General features: G+C 45.0%; 1 protein-coding gene across 2 annotated transcripts in view; it reads right to left on the minus strand.

The window, feature by feature from the left end:
• LOC119442577 (insulin gene enhancer protein ISL-1-like) overlaps positions 1-2,867 on the minus strand; it is a 128,964-nt gene extending 126,097 nt beyond the window's left edge. For both annotated transcript variants that reach the window (XM_049662240.1, XM_037707500.2), the window contains exon 1: positions 2,292-2,867. In XM_049662240.1, the coding sequence (XP_049518197.1) occupies positions 2,292-2,313 (22 nt within the window). In that variant the 5' untranslated portion in view covers positions 2,314-2,867. The remainder of the gene's footprint in view (positions 1-2,291) is intronic.
• Positions 2,868-13,511: the final 10,644 nt, after the last annotated feature.

Here is a 13,511-nt window from a genome sequence, read left to right on the forward strand (position 1 = left end):
CACCAATAAGAGCAGATATGTTAACGACTAATGGGGATAACAGGATTAAATACCAGCAAAGAGATCAGTTCAATTCAGAAGGCCTTAGTTGTATACATTTAAGATGATCTTCGTGTCAAATAGTTTTGTTTTCACGGATACAGTGCAAAATAGTGCTCCAATCTATATGACAATAGTTTCACGTCCTCTACGGGTTTGAATAAAAAGCACACGCACGTTCATATAGATAACAGAGTGTAAGCTAGCAAACCATGGGAAAGTAATCCATACGTATCAAAAGATGAGAATGTGGAGTGCGCTTGATGTCGAAAGATTTTACTTTCAGTTACGGTATTGCATTCTACTTAGCGACGTTTCCTGCAGCAATATTATACCATAGGATGAAACCACTTGGCCAGAACAAAGTAAATTAACCACGAGACCACACTGACTCAACTAAGACATTGCAAGAAGCATACACCTTTCGCCGAGGTCTGGCACGCAAACTGGAACTAATTGACAATTTCTTCCCATTCACCAGCATGGGTTGCCACGCGGCATAATGGAGGAATGAATTATATGTAATTGTGGAGGCCTATTTCATGCAGATACTGCAATATCAACTAGTAGAATGCATTGTCCAGGAGCCATTGGGTATTACACATACAGACCTTGTGGTTCTCTGCTTGAAAAATTATGGTGCGGAACCGCCAACTTACATTCCGGATAAACATATACCGCACTGCATGACAGTCATCAAGAATCAAGCCTCGTATATATACGAAAATTTCGTGGCGTGGCCATAATGTTGAATAAGAAAATGCGATAATACCACTGATATTGAAAGCGCGTCCTCGAATGAAAAGAATCTGTCGCAATCGAGTTGACGTGACCACTCATAGCACAGGGTGAACTATTCAATGTGTATATATCGCATGATAAATTGTTCCGTTACTATAGCCCATTTCTGGTACATTCGAGGTGATCAACGTACCACGTGGAAAAAAAAGGAGACGCACAAAATAGCACTCTTTCTGACCTCGTCATTTACTGAACACAACTAATTGCCTAATTTCATCAGGCAGATCACTATATTCAGTATAGCGATCGTTTGTCTTGTAAACCAGTACTGCCCGCGCTTCTTGTTTAGGTGACAGAAGTTTGCATCGCAGGTTCTGCTAGCTAGCATTATCACTTTCTGTGACGTTTATGCTTCGTTTATCCATAATAGTTCTTTTTTTTTTCTCAATTGGTGTATGTGCATATCACCGGTCGCCTGCTGAACTCACAAATGCTCCCGTATACATAATTTATGCATAACTTTGCATAGGTTGATGAATGTCTGGCCAGTATGCTTATCAGAACACTATATATACACAACAATATTTTAGTCTTTGCTGTAATAAACAAACGGAGAGGGAATGCAAAAACGCTCGTGTGAAATAGCTTTAGCTTAACGTTAATGAATCCCAGCTGGTAAAAATTAATCCGTACACCTTTACTACAACGCCCATCAGAGCCCATTAAGATTGTTAAACTCAATTAAAATATTACGAGCACGTATGCATTTCTTCGGGAATTTGTATCTTGTTGCAATGTTGTCGCCAGAGGAAGTTTGTCTAGCTGTAGATTATATCAGAAATGCGTGAATCATGAACCTATGTATACCTTATTTTGTGCAGTTCAGACGTTCGAGCACTAAACGATCTACGAAACGACAGAACACTTGACTAACTATCAATCCTTTGTTTACGCGAAGTGCATGGCATAAACGGTACTCTAATGATGCGGATTTCGATCACTGAACGAATAATGCGACAAGGCAGAAACAGCTTTCGGACTCGTTCGAATGAACGAGTCCGAAACGACTCAACCATGCATGCACTTCGTTGTATACGAGGCCATTCTAAAAATGGAAGGAACACTATAGTGATGACACCTCCTGAACGTGTGACGACTGTTCTCGAGCGTTAAATTGTCTCGGCATGTGTGTAGCCATTTACTGATGAATGCGAACTGTGACAGTGGAGCTGATACGCGCGAAGAAAATTGAATGACACCAGTGGAAAATGGGAGTCGTCAAGCAACGTGTAACATTACACTCGGAGCAAGGTTGTTTCCTTATGTGAGTTATGAGATCGTATACACCAATCGGATTAGCTATATAAGCCAACTTTTCGTGAACCTGAACTAGCGTGCACCAACGCGCGACATTTGAAACACGAGTACACTGTAGCGCGATTGCAGCACCGACAGGTGCGCGCGCCAGCGCGTCCGGCGGCCGTGCAGAGTAGTAGCAGGCGAGTACTTACATTGCGGTACGGCTTCGGTCATGGCGCCGACGCTGCTGGCGTCGGCCTTGGAGGGCGAAATCTTGGCGGTCGGACGGAGCACCAGTTTGACAGGTGGGTCGCGGGCTCGCGGGCCCGTCCGAGCGCGCGCCAGTGGGGCCTTTCGGCTGCAAGGACTGGAAGAGGTCCGCGCTCGAAGCAGCGGCTAGGCAGCGTCGTCCCGCCGGCCCGCAGCTGCACGTCCCAATTCGTCGCGACCGCAGATCCGGCAAGGAACTACGACAGCGGTAGCTCCCTGCGCGCCTGAGCTCACGATGGTGGCCACCACAGTCGGGGGGGAAGGAAGGAACGACGACGGTCTACTTCACGCCGCGCCGGCACCCACCGCGCAACACGCGCTGCCGCAGATCGTCGCGTAGCTGCAGGGCCCGGGGCCCCTCGTTGCTGCCTCGGGCCGGGGTGCACCCATCACCTGGCGCCGCGCTCAGATGGAAACACAACACACGCGAACACAACAAAAACAAACGCCGCCGCCGCCGCACGAAACCGAAGGAGACGCTCTGTGGCAAGAATCGCACCGCCGAACGCGACCACCGGGCGAGCGGTGCCGTACTGCGGCCGCCGCAGCGGGGGCCTGGCGAGCGCGTCGCGGAACTCCGCCCCGCGGGCGCACCATTGGCGGATCGCTTTAAATGGACGCCGCCGTCACGTGCGGCTACGTTCGAACGCGACGCATCCGCCAGACGAGTGCACCGCCCACCCCACGGGCGGTGGGAGGAGCTTGATGGAGATTGATGCGGCCGGCGCTACGACCGGCCGGAGGGGTGTCCGAGGGAAGAGCAGCCGCATCGGCATCGACGGCGCGAGGTGCGTGTATCGCCGAGAGCTCACTGCCGACGCGCGCCGGCGGCTTCGTTCTTCTGCGCTCAGATGGGATTGACTCGGCTCCCGGCCCTGGGCTATCGACGCCCTGGCCCGACTTGTCTTCGCTGGAGACCTCGCACCGTTTTTAAGAAGTGAAATCGTCGACAAACTTCCTTGTCGATTCTGTCAAGAGCTGCTGCTGCAACGCGGCGGTTTTCGGGCGCTTCGCAGCCACCTTTATCTGCTTTCCAAAACGCCTTTGTAACTCCAGTTTCTCTGTTTGACCTTTCGCGGTTATCGCCGGCGGTTGTTTGATGACTGGCTGGGCGGCGCGGCTTTGTTGCAGTTGCCGAGACCAAAAGTCGCGCTTGGTCGAGCACTTGCGACTCTATATACGCGCGGCCCACGCCGTGTGTGCACGGGGTTCCGCGCGCAGCGGAGCGTGTAAGCGCGCGCGTGATCGATGGGGCAGTCACGTGAGGCGACCCGGAGAGATTATTTCGCGAGCAGCAGACGCTAACACCCGGGTCAGCGGTGTTGCGGATATGTGACTGCCACTTGGCTCCCCACAGGAATTTCGGCCCGCGGCCGGGGCTTTTCGATCATAATATGATATATTTTACTGTTCATGACTTATACGTATATGTACCCTACAATTTTTGAGCGCATTGCCGCGGCTCCATTAATAAGACATGCGCAATATTTTCTCACCATGCATAATACTCTATAGTAATTTGTTGCTGTATACCTTGGAAATGAGCGTCATGACTAGTCCATACCAGTCGTCGTGCATTGGAGTTCGCGTGTAACAGATTCATTGCGCATTTCATGCCTTCAAACTCAAAAACCATATAAGAATATTTTGCCACTGAAAAATTGTTTACTGACGTTACTGTTGTTGTTTTACTTCATTTCTAGATTACTTCCGAAGCGCTAGGGTGCATTATGCACGACTGCTGTTAAAAGAGACATCTGTGATTGGTGCAAAACTCCAAGTGTAATTTATACCCCCCCCCCCCCCAAAAAAAAAAAAAAAAAAAAAAAAAACGTGCTAGAGATGCGCGAATTCTACAAGTTCTCCACAGACAAATCAAACGCCCCGCTAATTATAGACTGCACCCTTGCGTCAAATAGCTGTCTTTTGTTCCTCTGCTGCACTGCTCAAATCGAATTGTAGCTATGTATGTGCCTGTGCAAATATAGGCTGAGTAATTCTGGAACAACCCCATTCATATCAAGTGATTGCCTTCATGTAGAGTTGAAGAAATGGACAGGGGTTATATTCCTACCGAAATTATAGAATCGGCATTACAAAAACAAAAAGAGCCAGTGACAGCTACCAAACTACACGAAAGCCTCTTGACTGATTAGGAAACTATACGGGAATTATTTGAAAACTACCTGATTTGTATTTATTTCGGTGTCATCATGATCTTATTTGTAGTCGACTAAGTTTCAGTTATCACTGTTTGTACAGCATTCACTGCAAAGGGTCACAAAGTACAACGTATTTTGTATTTATTTTTATGGAAGCTGCACAACATAAATTCAAACTTTGCTTGAATGACCATGTTGTGCGAAACTTGTTGTCTTCGGTGTTTTCTTCTCTCTTTCAAGTGCGGACTATTGCTGACGCGGAGTGAACCCTTGTTTCAAAGCCTTTGGGCTGAAATATAAGCGATGCCGCTTGGTGCAGAATATGAGGAATGATTAGACGATATACTACACGCATCCTACTTCACGGTACATTTGAGTTAAGAATGAATAAAGAATTTGGCTAACGAGTTTCCTTTTTTGTTTTTTAGATGCCCCATTCGTGCTCGGCAACATATGCATGCCTATTGCAGGATATACGCTCAGAAGATGGATATGAAGGCGTTAATGTAATACAGTTGAGCCCCCCAATTGAACTATATATATATATATATATATATATATATATATATACACCACAGACTAAAGACGCTCGTTGAAGATGCTGCGGAGTGATGGATATATCATCTTATACTATGCACCAGGTTTAACGTAGGGACGTTTAATAATACTGCTGTTGTAACGGCAAACTGGTTTGTATAATATTTTCGGTATAAGCAAAATGCGTACGCGACAATTCTTCAACAAACTCGAGTGGCCAGCTTCTGAATTCCCACTCGACATGGTAGTGTTTAGAGCTCACATTTAAACATAATTCGTTAATTCTAATAATAATAATTAAACAGTCAGTGATCATACCGGCCTCAGGAGAGAATAGAAAAGAAAGACAAGGAAGCGCTGCCCACAGGTATACAATAATGGATACGTATCGAGTGCAGCTTAAAAGGGTCAACACTGCCTGCAGCATGCAGATGCATCATATAATAGTAATACATCCGTGTACCCGGGATAGACTTGTAAATAACGCTTACGTATACTTATAACTCAATTAACCGTTGTTTGGAGGAATAAAGTTGTTTCATTACCGAACAAAATATTCACCTAAAGCAGGGTTTTTATTTTTCCATTCACAATGGGGTAAACTATGAAGAAGAGGCCAAGCAACACTACAAACGACTTCCCGTTTCTCTCGGGTATTGAGTGAGTGAGGAGCGGACTTTGACTTGTCATTCGGAGTCGTGAAGGTATCTTTAAAGCCTTACAGGGCAAGGATTGTAGTCAAACTATATTTAAATAACTCCCCCCCCCCCCTCCCTTTTACTTTTTTTTTGTCACCGACGCCTGCACCATACGGTGGTATCAGCAGAGGGTGTTTCATTTTTCACCAACGTCCGCACCATACGGCGGTGTCAGCAGCAGGTGCATGCCTGCAGCGAATGTGGCGGTTGAAAAGATTGTTTGAATTTTATTGCGATAAATAACACTATAATGCGTCGCTCTCTTTTCTTTTAATGTGCAAGGCGCACATCACTATTCTGCCCCTTTACGACGCAAAGTTGTCCCACTCTTCTTCGCTTTGCTGCTTTCCGCCGTTAATGCATGTAACGCGCGTCATACCACTGCCAATAAGTCAAGGAGACGCCGTGCCTAACTATAGGTATTCGCAAAAGATTCGAAATGTATTCGGTGAAATATAGATAGGGCCTGCTGGCTTCGAACAGCGAATCGAATATTTTGAAATTCGATTAGGTATTCGTAATACAAAAGTATTCTCACTCCAACATAGAATGAAAGTGAAGACTATACACTTCAGCGAGAAGTGTGACCAGCTCCTTGCATATTAGGTGGAACAGCAAAAATGTAACAACCAGAGGGACGCATGCGCAACCGTGCGCGCATAGGCGCGCAAGCATTACTAGCTCTTCGTAGACCACAAGTCGCCCTGTCTGAAAGAAAGGCAGACTGGCACACAACGTACTGTTGTGTGCCCGTTGTTAGTTGAGGTTTATGTGCCAACGGAGATCGACAGAAAGGTAGTTATGGACGCAGCGTAACCACTTTAAGCACCACTTAATTCTGTCTGTTTAGAATTTCATTTTAACTTATTGTTTCTTAACAAAAGTACTTTTGAGCTAATTTTTCAGCGAGTTTCAATCTGTTATTGCAACTATACACCCTAACTTTGATAAAAGTGTTCCTCGGCTATATACCGGAACAAAAACGGCTATTTCACGTGCAGCGTATTTGGGAGACCCTCGGATATTTCAAAAACTTGGACGTTATAAATTATTCCTGTCAATAACAATAAACGAAGAGAACCCAATATATAATACCACATTTATAGTGACCCCGACGCGAATCATACACAAGCGTGATACTTTTCGCCGCATTTTTTAACACAATTTTCGAAAATTGCATAGACATTCTAACAGAAGTCGCTCAATATGCACGGGACGCATCTTTTCCATCATTATATAGGTAAGTTCTTACAATCGGGGAGCCGTGACGCAGAGGATAGAGAGCAAGCGGTGACACGTACATGAACAATAAACGTGCTCCATGCCCAGCGAATCGAATGTCAAACGCATCAGCCGATTAATTTTTGCTAATTAAAATAGCTTCAAAAAAAAAAAAAAAGGACAGAGCGTGTTGGGCAATCCAGTCGTTGACATCTCTCTGGGTTAGAAGAACGAGACTGCACTGTAAAATAATTTACACCCTTAAAAGTGAAAAAGGGTGTAAATGTGTCTATAACTCACACCCTTAGGGTGTTACTTATATAAATCACACCCTAAGGGTGTCAGTTATAGACACATTTACACCCTTTTTTACTTTTAGGGGTGTAAATTATTTTACAGTGTGGGGTATAGAGAGGAGGAAAGAGGTGTCGAAACAAGCTTTACTATATACATTGCCTGCAGGTAAATATTACAGGAGAGAGTATCCCATCATTAAAGCATATGTATACTTGCAAATCTAAAGATGGCGTGGCTGACGTTCCACCTCTTACGTGACATTCTTAGTAGGCACGTCGTGCAGTACAGAAGTGCAGAAGGAATGTTCCAAAAATGTTCATACCGCATTGCGCGAGTCGTATATCTGTGTTAACAATCGATATATACGTGCAAAGAAAAAAATACTGAGGACAATTCTGTGCCATTGGAGGAGCATCGAATTTATAGTATGCACATATATTGATTCCCAAGTGGCGCTGTGTATACATGCTAAAAGCTAGGAGTCTCAAACATGCGGACCGGCTCACCGGGTTTTTTGTGTGGCCTCCCTCGGAACATCCCGGTGCGCGCACCAATGTCGTCTATAAGCTTCTGAATTCGTTCCTGTGAGTTTCACAGTGCTGCCCACTGAGTTTTGTGCGGCCAGAATTCCGATAACTGATATGAACTTGGGACTTCTGATGTACACGCTATATTGGCTCATGAAGATCAGCGACCGCATAGATGACCTAAATAACACTGCTCGCCGAATGTCGAGGAAGTATCTAGGATGCACGAGGGACGACAATAACAATATCGAAAGCGTTACGAAAACCCTCATAAGAAAATAAGGCGATGTTGACGGTTTGTAACGACGCTAAGTGGGAAAAGCGTCCCGAGTGCACAGATTCATGTATAAATAAGGAAGACGTCCCGCGTGCCTATTTACAAATACACAGTCGCCGTTATTATTATTATTATTATTATTATTATTATTATTATTATTATTATTATTATTATTATTATTATTATTATTATTATTATTATTATTATTATTATTATTATTATTATTTTGTAATCGAAGCAGCTACACGTGCGTTTCTCGTAATTCTTAGCTCTCCGAAATAACAGAATGTATATGGAGAAACGTTCACTGCTTTAGTCTCGCAGAACTTCAGATTTCGTGGCATAATCGTATATGTTTGTGCTAATGAGTAAATAGTCGCAAAGTTAAATTTGTTGAAAGCTCGATTGATTCTCGCAGTTCCAAGCGTGGTGTTTCTAAAGAAGCGACCGCATTTACCCTCATTCTTGGATAAGTATACATCGTCGCTTGCGCTATTTCACGAAACGGGCTGCGTCGTATAAATGCTTTTAATAAGAACCGGGGATTTAAAAAGGATTACTTGGAAAATATTGTTTGTTCAGCACACAGAAAAGCAAAGAACAAAGCAAAGTGCCTGTCTCTGTTTTATACCTACACATGCTTACGCGTCACCGCGTCAGTTCAGCATTCAGCATACGAATCAACCAATTATGTGTGCTCAATTGCAATCAGTAGGTCGCCGCACCCATGCATGTACACGCATTGTATGTACACACATTGCACTTGTTACAACCTCAGCGTAATTAATTGTCCTCGTAGACTATTCGTTGTTGACGTTTATTAACCTTGACAAAATTTTAAAATGTGCTATGAAAGAGCCCGCTGTGCAGGCAATAATAAGAACCGCACGTATAGTGTGATTACTATATAACCAGCAGGTTATCTCAGGGTGCGTGGGCGTAGAGCATCTCGTCATTTGGCGTTCGTGCGACAGCATTGTCACATATAGCCACTCTAGTAGACCGCGAACAACACGCACACCCTTTTTGTTTTTTATGGCCGAGGACGCGCACTGCTACCATATATGTGCTCGACGGCACGTGCTGCCTCGATCGCGTGCCACTCGGGAAGTCTCGTCGAAGGGGCGCACGACCGAGGACGGTGGTGGCTGGGACCAGCGCCAGCACCAGCTCGAGCTGCTGCCTGCTTGCGAAGCACCGCGCGGTGTGACTCGTCGTCGCGCGGGGTGGACGACCGGGCCATCCATCAGGGACGGGGGCGTTGACACACGGCGGCGGCCAAGTCCGTGCGGTGCGGTGTTGCTGACCCGCAGCAAGCACGGGAGTGCCGTGAGCCCCGACCCAAACGACTCAATCACCACCGCGGCGCTTTCTTTCCCGTCCGCCGTAATTTCTTTCCGATGGGCTTCGTCGGCCGGACGGTTGAACGCCGTCGCCGTCAGCGCGGACTGTTTACTGCCCGGGCCTGCACCCCTGTGTCTACGCGTGTCGGAGACGCACACAAACACGCACACAACCCCCGCCACCCCTTTCCCTGCTCGTCTGGGACGCCCCCCGAGCACCGTACAGATTTCCCGCTATATGCGGGCAATTATCTGTACACGAATGACTCCTTCAAAAGCCGCGAGCGCGCGTTTATGTTTCCGTATACGAGCTGCGCGTTCGCGCAAACCGCAGCGGCAGCTTCCGAGTCAGAGCGCCGCGGTAACAGCCGTGGCCGTGTGTACAAAACGGGTGTTTGTCGGTTTTGCTTCCGCGGCGCTTTGTTCACGAGGTACAGGAAGGGGATATGCTTCTCTGTGCTTTCGAAGAGGTGGCGACTGGGAGTCTTTTCTTTCGCTGTACGCGAGGCCGTTTTAATTGGGCACGCCTTTAGCGGCGTGTAAAAGGGAGCGGGCAGCGCGCGCTTCTTTGTTGTGTCGACGCGCGTACACTCGACGAAGACACCGATTTGGAGAGCGATGACTTTCCACGAACGTGTGTGCATGCGGATGCAGAGCTATAGCTCTGCATTCGCTTTGTGACAATGTTTTTGGTTTCACGAGCAAATAATCTGCGCGAAGGAACAAATATATAAGCAGACACTTGTTGCGTGTGTGTGTGCGATGGAGCAGAGGGAGATTACGCGTAGATTTTGCGCCTGTTGTTCTCGTTGCACTGATATATTGTACGTAAAATTAACAGTCATCCCGGTAGTTTTTTTTTTTATTATTTCACTTGGCGGCAATAATATAACGTAGTAGTCTGATAAATGTACTACGCGAACACGCTGAACATGTTAGCGTCACGGTGACCAGGCTTCAAATACGTTATAACAGGGCACGCGTATAAACGAGATTCTACTGTACACATGTAGTTGCACTTGTTACGTAGTTGCACTTGTTATGTAACTGCTCACTAAGTTCTGGTGTTTTATTGAGACGGTTCCGTATGAATTTTAATTGCAGAAAGAAGATATGCGGAATATGCATAAGCGTCATTGTCTTAGGGATGAAAGAAATCTTGAAATTTTGCAATCAGTGCAGAAGCGCTTTTATCTGGAAATTTCCCGAGAACATCGGAAATCCGGTAACTTGGAGAACATAACGTTCATCGTTGTGGCCTTCCCTTCGGAAAACAGTATCTACATGTTGTAACATGCTTTCTTCACACCGAATAAATATGTGAGTTTATTACTGCACATTCAGGTCACATGGCATTATTTGTTGTATCGTTATGGTTCATCGATGTTAGCGCCCTCGCTGTCTAATAAGCACTTGTAAACAATGTATTTATACTCATAATGTATATTATGTTACATGAATCCTGGAATTATCTGCGTAACTATAAGCACCGAGAAGTTCTTTTGATATACGTTAGTAATGAGCAGCGTAGATAGTGTTTGAAACACCTGTTTATACAGATTTGTCAGAGAATGCTTTGTACTTATGAGAAAAACAGCGTAGTTGGGATTAATGTTATTTACAGATACTGGCGTCCTTTTTAACATAGCATGTTTGTACAAAGGAAGAACTACAACGCAGAATATGATAAAATAAAAGAGAAACAAATTAGAAATGGTTAGGTATAGGCAATTCTTTTTCGAAACTTTCGAATAACCGATTGTGCCAGTGAACCATAATGATCTAAATTCCACAGTCCAAGATGAAGAGCTTGCAATTTTTCAGCGAAAGGCGTTTTGCGTCAGTGGAGATCAGAAATTGAGCCATAATCTTCGATTAATAATTGAATAAATTAAAGTTTCAGGGACAACATTTCAGTGAATTGGCTTAAGGGACATCCTTCGATCGTGGATTGGTAGCCAGTCGGGGCTCTGTCAGCTCACTATGGGACTAGCAGCAGTTTCGAGATATATCCGTTTTCTCCCCAGACTTGAACTGCGTTCCGTGTATGCACACTATATAACCCCGCTTACGTGCAACCATGCACGAATGGGCTGCATTATTTGGAAAACAAGTTCGTATATAGGATGCAAGGAACAAACAAAAAAGCGAATTCAGGCCTCCCTCTCTTATGTCACATAAGAGAGGGAGGCAACACCGCTTTTATTTTTGCTTTACTGTTAATTAATTTTCAATATTTTAAGTGATGTTTCATTGCTCATACGAATGTACCGAAACGCCAGCAATATTAAATACCAGTTCAATGCATGCACTTGTATGCATGCACCTATCAGTACATATTTAACGAGACATTCTCGTAAAATGCGCCTTGATTAGTCTTAAAATTCCCAAACCACTTCTTTGTTGTTCTTTTTTTTTTTTTTCTCTTTGCAATCAAACAGCTCACCACATATTCATGCGCCGGGCGTAGACGTACGGTAATAAAAGAGGCCCTTCGAGCTCCCTACGCGACCCATCGTTCGCGCCTTATCAGGGCGCGAACGGCCCGCCTCGTATGTTAAACCCGGCGTACCATTTTCTCTTTTTTCTCTCTTTTTTCTGGCTACTGGTCGCCGTCGCACAGTCTCATGCACATGTGGCTGCTGCCGTTCGCCGTGGAAGAAGACCAAGCGACGTGCATTCTGCAGTCGACCCCGTATATATGGGCTGACCAGGCGAGTTGGAGCACCTCATAATACGTGCCGTCGTAAACGCGGCTTCACGGCGGGCGTTCCTATAGCTGTATATACGCGGTTTACATATAGGCGCCCTCCGGTCCACCAATGGAGCATGTCCTATATATTCACGTTCTCCCGCGTCTGACTTGCTGCTTTTATTTCTTAATTTGGGGTTTCCTTCGGCCTCCCGGCTCCCTTCTGATCCTTTGTCTTATACATATCTTTCTTTAACGATTTATTTCTTTAGGTTATCTCAATTTTATACGCATTAGCCGGCTTCTTCTCTTGTTCCTGAGCCCGGCATTGAGCTCTCCTTGATGTCGGCTCGCGGTTGCGCACGTACAAGTAGTTATACATGGAAGGACTCAATTCCATATATGGTATTGGAGACGGTGCTGACGGATTTTACGGTTTTTTTTTTTTTTTTTTTTTTTGCTCTGCTCCTCGTTGAATTCGAAGCGCAGTTGGTATATGGCTCCGGTTTTGATATATTCCGTGAGCATTTATATGTGCACGCATGCCGGTTACATTGCACAGAATCTCAAGTCTGGTCATATCTAGTTTTATGGCTCAGTGTATTCGGCAATATATATATATATATATATATATATATATATATATATATATATATAGGGGCTGCGTTAAGATATTGTCACTTTTCAACATGACCTGGAATTCAAAAGTGAGCGTCTATATACTACGTATCCTCGGTGTGTATTATTATTATTCGATTTGAAAGCATATATACATTTGACAGGAAACGGAATGCGGGGAACGGGCTGGCAACTGCCACCGGAAGGGGCACAACGCCTGCCTACTCTTCAGAAAGGAGGAGACATAAACACAGAAATGGAAGCTAGGAAGAAGGGGATGGAAGAGGGAAGAAAGAGAAAAATGACAAATCTCAAAGAATAAAGTAGAACACACAGTGCAGGTCACACACAGTAGGGCCCGTCCCTGTATAGGTCACGCTACTAAATAATGTTAAATAGAAGAGATATATAGTCTCTGGGTTACAAACGTGACCCTAAGTTTATTATTTATAGAAATGTAAGGATAGCGCGATGAGCCTGATCGCGTCGAGACGCACAACCACTGGGGTACAATAACAAAGAAATAACGCATTTCTCTCTTTTCTTAAAAACAAAATTGCGTGTTATAACGCATCCGTACACATGCACGCGGAACAGACCCTGACAGCACTGCAGAGTGCTGATACACTATTGCATGAGGCTCTGTCTAGAGTTCTATATAGCTAGTCCCGCAGGTGAACCGAAAAACACGAAATTAGCAAGAGAACCGCACAACAAAGTAATTTTTATAACAAATTGAAATCACAGTGAACCAACCCGCAGCATCTATAGTGCAAGTCAACTGATTTAG

Source organism: Dermacentor silvarum, chromosome 2, assembly GCF_013339745.2.
Source record: "Dermacentor silvarum isolate Dsil-2018 chromosome 2, BIME_Dsil_1.4, whole genome shotgun sequence".
In the NCBI taxonomy this organism is placed as follows: Eukaryota; Metazoa; Arthropoda; class Arachnida; order Ixodida; family Ixodidae; genus Dermacentor; species Dermacentor silvarum.